Source organism: Carlito syrichta, unplaced genomic scaffold (assembly GCF_000164805.1).
Source record: "Carlito syrichta isolate Samal-C Ts95f unplaced genomic scaffold, Tarsius_syrichta-2.0.1 Scaffold312159, whole genome shotgun sequence".
Lineage (NCBI taxonomy): Eukaryota > Metazoa > Chordata > Mammalia > Primates > Tarsiidae > Carlito > Carlito syrichta.
The window spans coordinates 470,139-476,429 of record NW_007256255.1 but is presented as its reverse complement, the minus strand read 5'-3'; the positions used below and the strand labels follow the sequence as shown (position 1 = coordinate 476,429).

Here is a 6,291-nt window from a genome sequence, read left to right as displayed (position 1 = left end):
CCACGGGCTCAGGCAGTCCACTCACTTCAGCCTCCCAAAGGCGCGGGATTACAGGCTGAGAATTTTTAAAAAGTAGCTGCGGCAACCGGGCTCAGTGGCTCAGTCTGTAATCCCGCGCTTTGGGAGGCTGAGGTGAGTGGACTGCCTGAGCCTGCGCGTTCGAGACCTGCCTGGGCAACTTGGCGAGACCTCATCTCTATAATAGAACAAAAAAATTAGCCAGGCGTGGTAGCGTGCCTGTAGTTCCAGCGACTTGGAAGGCTGAGGCAGAAAGATCGCCAGAGCCCAGCAGGTCGAGGCTGTGGTGGCCAGGAGCGTGCCACTGCACTCCAGTCTGGGCGACAGAGTGAGACTCCAACTCAAAAAAAAAAAAGTAGCTGGGCATAGTGGTGTGTTTGTAGCTCCAGCTACTCAGGAGAATGAGGAGGGAGGATTGCCCGAGCCCAGGAGGTCAAGGTTGTGGTAAGCTGCAATTGCACCATTGCACTCCAGCCTGAGTGACAGAGTAAGACCCCAACTCAAAAATATACACACATATATAAATCTGAGTGAAAGAAGCTAAAAAAGAGCATATACTGTATGATTCCATTCATATCACGGTCAAGAAAAGGCAAAACTAACCCATGGTGGTGGAAAGTAGAACAGAGTTTAGCTCTGGCAGGGTGGGTACTGACTGGAAAAGCGCAAGCGGGAGCATTCTGGAATGACAGAAATGCTCTATATCTTGATTTAGGCAGTGATCCCATAGGTGTACACATAAGTAAATGGCTATTCAGTGTACACTTGAGATTTGTATGCTTCACCACATAACTTATACCTCAATAAGAACATCACAACACACTGAGCAGTATTTTTAAAGCAAGCTTTAATGGAGCAAGACAAAATGCTGCCAACTATTGCAACTAGGCAATGAGTATGTGGGAGTTCCTCTTCTTTACTTCTATGTATGCCAAAATGTTCCCAAAATAAACAATTAAATAAATAAAATAAAAATTACAAACAAACGTCAAGACTCACGAACTTCACCATTATTTTGAAAGTCAACATTCTTACCTTTCCTTCTGTTGCTTTCTTTGTTGATGAAATTTCCTTCATAAGCTTGGGAATTTCTCTGTCAAATTGTGAAAGAAATATTTAAATTCCGAAGTGTAGTTCTATTTTAAGGTGATAAAACATGCTATCATGTACTCAGTATCTAAAAAACATGGCATAAAAATTTAAAAGATTCACATACTCTAACACAACGGCAATATGCCGATGTCGAATTCTGACCCAGAGATCATCTTCTTCTTCAAGGACGGCCTCCTTTTCTTTTCCATCTGTTTTATACCTACACGTAGACAGAAGCATAAGATTTTTAGATTTTTTCCCTCCAAAAGAGGAAGAAACTCTCTTACAAACAATAATTTCAAGAAGGCATAGCTCAAGAAACTGAGAAGTACATATACTGAATCCACTGTTTTAGGAAACAAAGGCATATTGCCATCCTTACATTAAAAATCAAAGTGCTACGCCTATCAAGACATTTTTACTTTCAAATATTAAGTTTAGCTGTCATTATAACAGCTTTAGCTCAGCAACATAGTATCTTATACAGCTAACATTCAATGTCCTACAGTCAACTTTAAGAACAAGACTGAGTATATCAACAATTTGTGTTCTAACTGCTTCTGACACTATTTTGAGGTAAATAACTGTCAAATATCCATTAATAATAGAAATATCACCCTCAACGTAGGCTAGGTAGCCTATTAAATATTGAAGGTGTTTCAGAGTTGGTACAAAACTCACAAACATATATAATCTGTTTATTTTTCCTCAACTCTAGAACCAGAACTTCTTTAACAACTTGGAAAGGAAATGAGAGAAAAATTAATGTCACCATAAAAAAATGTAACCATAAAAAAATAATAGCTTTCATGAGTTCCATAGAAATGAGTCATGCAAGCCGGGCTTGGTGGCTCAGCCTGTAATCCCACGCTTTGGGAGGCTGAGGTGAGTGGATTGCCTGAGCCCGCGGGTTCCAGACCCGCCTGGGCAACTTGGCGAGACCTCATCTCTACAATAAATCAAAAAAATTAGCTGGGTGTGGTAGCACGCGCCTGTAGTTCCAGCTACTTGGAAGGCTAAGGCGGAAGGATCACCGGAGCCCAGCAGGTCGAGGCTGCGGTGGCCGGGAGTGGTCACTACACTCCAGTCTGGGTGACAGAGTAAGACTCCAACTCAAAAAAAAAAAAGAAATGAGCCACACAACCTTAGGGGTTCATGGAACTACTTAGAATGGATCTCCTGACTCTTCCCCAGATGTGATTTCTCCCTTCTCTTTCCACATGGATACCCTCCTCCTCCTTCCTTTGTGGGGTGAGGGAAGACTCAATCAGCCTTGGACTGTCAATTTCCTGAGCCAAGATCAGGAAGGACTGCACTGAATTTTCGTAGCTCTGGACTACAGATAATACATGTAAACTTATTCTATATGAATACAATCATTTCTATAACCCCCAAAATTGTATGTCCCACCTATAAAACCACACACCCTTGCAGTCTTCATTATGAGTGTCCAAAAGACTGAATGGCTCTGTGTATTACAGCAAGGATGCACTAAGGCTGGAAGCCCTTGTGTCACTTAAAACACCACATTGCCCTTAAACAATACCTTTAGCTTTTAAGTGATTTATAAACAAAGATTAGAGTAGCAAGCCTATAATACTCAAAGATGAAGACAATCTCATTTTAAGAGTTAATCTAAAAAGGTCACCAAGATGAAAAATTTAATTTGGATACTCAGAATTTCCTGCTATTTATTGTTTCCATCAAAAATTGTGAAGGAGCCAGTTATGGTGGCTCACGCCTATAATCCCAGAACTTTGGGAGGTAGAGGAGGGCAGATTGCTTGAGCCTAGGAGTTCGAGACCAGCCTGGGCAATACAGCAAGACCTCGTCTCTAGACAAAATATTTTAAAACTAGCCAGGCATGGTGGAGTGTGTCTGTAGTCCCAGCTCCCAAGGATGCTGAGGTGGAAGGATCACATGAGCCCAGGAAAAAAAAAAAAAAGGAACAAAAACCACAGGGAGCCGTGCTCCCATCTCAATCTTATCTCTGGATTTTTCTGGTTCAATGAAAGGGGTATAGCTGCTTGGCTTTTTAAAAGAAAGCAAGTCTTTCTCTTACTCTTAAAAAATTAAACCTTGCTTTGCTTGCCAGCAAACCTAGGCAGATACAGTGCAGTCTGGAGCCACACCCTTTACTGTCTATCAGCTTCTTAATCCTTTTCTAGCTTTCTTGAACAACGCAGGTTTAGAAACCCAAAGGATAACAGAGGGTAAGTCATGTCTCTTTTGAATAAGTTGCTTAAATGACTTTCATATTAGAAAAATAACTATGTTGATTTCTCATTGTTATCTAACATTAGTACAAATAACACAGAGAAAAACTCAGAAATCAGAATTTGACAAGAATACAAATTTAAAAAATAGAAAATACAAAATTATTTTAACAATATTTGGCTTAAGAACGAACATTAAGAACTATAACCCTGTGCTTGTTCTCAGCAGCCAGCCTATTCAGGTTTTCAGCATCCTAAGCTCCTAAGCTTTTAAAATACATTACATTAACAAGATACGTGTGCTTTGGGGTGTATGATTCAGAATAATTAAAGCCTGACCATTCTGAATATGGTTTCCACTACAAAAGCCAAATAGTATTTACTTTTAATATAAGTAAAGAGCTCAAATTCTACTGTGTAAATGTAGCTCTGCTGTAGATACCGTTAAGGAAGCAAACACACCAAGAAAGCGCCAAAGCAATCAAGTTACCCATTAACTTGCAAGGTCAGCATGTTTTTAAAGATTGCGATTATAGGAATAAGAGAAGGATAAAGTCTCTGAATAAAAAAGGTTGCGGGGCTTTCGGCTTTCTGGTCCCTGTACAAATCAGTCAACACTCATCCTGTGTGGACATGCCCTCGATATGCCCTTGGCGTTATACTTGCTTGTATGTATCATTCTCAATTGGTAGTAGATCATATGCCATTGCCTGAAAGGTCAGTTCATGCAGGACAGTGGACACAGGATCAAAGCCACGGTCAATTATTAAGAGCTGGGAATGAGTTTTACCCTAGAATAACAAGAAAAATTATCCTTAGGAAACTTCTATTTCTTTGCACAAACATATTTATAGTACTTTAGAAAACAAAAGCAGACTTTTCCTAAATTCTGTCCCTGCTCCCCACCAAAAACATGCAACAAAACAAATGGTTATTTGCCTTAAGAATGTGAAGTCACATTAAAACAAAGAAAAACCTGAGTAACACAAGAGGGAAACCACCAAGACCATGTAACTAAAAGCTTTCATAATTAGATTAGAGGGCACATTTAATATTTCAGTTGACCCTTGAAACCCACAGGTTTGAACTGCATGGGTCCTCTTATACACAGATTTTTTTTCCCCCCAACCAAACAGGGATCAAAAATATAGAACTCTCTGGATATGATATGCTGACTTTTCGTATATGTGGGCTCTGCAGGGTAGACTGTGTGCTCTGAGTGTGTGTGGATTCTGGTATACACAAGAGGTCCTAAAACCAATTCCCCATGTATACACTATTCTGAAAACTTCTTTTAAAGAAGTAACAATTCGTTTGCACTAAATCTATTTTCTCATGAATTCAACTCCATAAGCACTAAAACCAATATAAATTATGAATAGTAGCTTGAGCTCTTTGCATTAGACATTTTACAAGCAAGAAATATATGGATTATCTCATTTAATTCTTTTGGTGACCCTGTGACACAGGTATTATTATCTCCTCCATTTGACCAGGAGGGCATTAAGGCTTAAAATTAAGTAACTTGCCTAAATGATACACACAGCTAATACGTGGCAGAATAGAAATTCAGTCCCAGCCCTGCGTCACTCCAGTACCTGTGCTCTTAACCACAGAGTGATTTTAAAAGATTATATTGATGCCAATGAAGATGATAAATCACAATGAAAGCCTTGTTATCTTTAATTCACAAACAGCATTCATCATTAAACAGATTAACTACTGGAAAATTTTATTGTTAACATCAGTAGCTTTCATATTTCATTTTAAAAAGTAATAAATTGATTACTCAAAGCAATGAGATAACTATAACTCATTAGAGGAACATTTTCTATTTATTTACATATAGAGACAGAGGTAAATTACAGAGGTAAGATTTTAAAAATATTTTTAAATTAACCACATTCATTTAAAGTATCTTTAATAAAGTATAGTATAGCGGTTAAGAGTACAGCCTCTAAAATCAGAGAGATAAGAATTTGAGTCCAGCCTTGACCAGTTTCTTGACACAGAAGCTTGGACAAAATGCTTAACCTACTCATGTCAGTATTCTCTTTTAGATGAAATATAATTTTAAAAAATCTTATGTGATTATTGTAAAGGTTAAATGTAGTAACACCATGAAACACTTCGCACAGTGCCTGACATTTAGTAAGTCATCAATAAATGTGAGGTATGACTTTTCAAAACTGTAAACAGGAAAAAGAGCCACAGAAGTGCTACAGCAGGGCTTAGGGCTTAGGGCTTACGTCAGAATGTGGGAGGAAGTGTCACTTGGCCTAACGAGTCAGAAAAGGTTTAAACACTCCAATGGACAGTAAAATAAGGAGGTGACATTTGACCAGGTGTCCTTGAATAAAGGTATCCAGCATTTGAAGGATGTATAAATTTCCAAGCAGAAACAACGGAAAGGACACATTTGCTTTTGCTTGATTTTGCGCTTTTCCCACCGGAAATATGAACGACTGAAGAGATATTTCCTAGTATATTGATTGTATATCTTTCCCTTCATTCAACAAACATTTATTTACTATCTGCTGTGTGTACTAAGCCATTCAGGCTTCAGAATCACGACCAGAAAGGCAGCCTCCTCTAGACATCCAAACCAGAACTGATCACTTGTAAAGTAATACAAAATCTAAGCTCACATTCTCCAGCCCTGCCTGGCTGTTTAATTTAGATTTAGTCTTTTTCTCTAATGCCTCCACCCAAAGAATCCTGGTATCCATGCAATACAGTCCCTCTTCTACCATGCTATACTCATTCTCCAGGCTCAAGGGTTACTTTTTTATTTTTTTTTATTTTTTGAGTTGGAGTCTCACTCTGTCACCCAGACTGGAGTGCAGAGGCCGCTCCCAGCCACCGCAGCCTCGCCTGCTGGGCTCCGGCGATCCTTCCGCCTCAGCCTTCCAAGTGGCCGGAATTATAGGCATGCGCTACCACGCCCGGCTGATTTTTTTGATTT

At 39.3% G+C, this 6,291-nt stretch overlaps 1 protein-coding gene across 1 annotated transcript in view; it reads right to left on the bottom strand.

The window, feature by feature from the left end:
- The window catches only part of STXBP3 (syntaxin binding protein 3), a gene marked incomplete at its 5' end in the record, with an annotated part of 48,705 nt that overhangs the window by 20,952 nt on the left and 21,462 nt on the right, over positions 1–6,291 (bottom strand). The window contains 3 exons of the mRNA XM_008069656.1: positions 1,054–1,111; positions 1,235–1,330; positions 3,993–4,117. Of these exons, the coding sequence (XP_008067847.1) occupies positions 1,054–1,111; positions 1,235–1,330; positions 3,993–4,117 (279 nt within the window). The remainder of the gene's footprint in view (positions 1–1,053; positions 1,112–1,234; positions 1,331–3,992; positions 4,118–6,291) is intronic.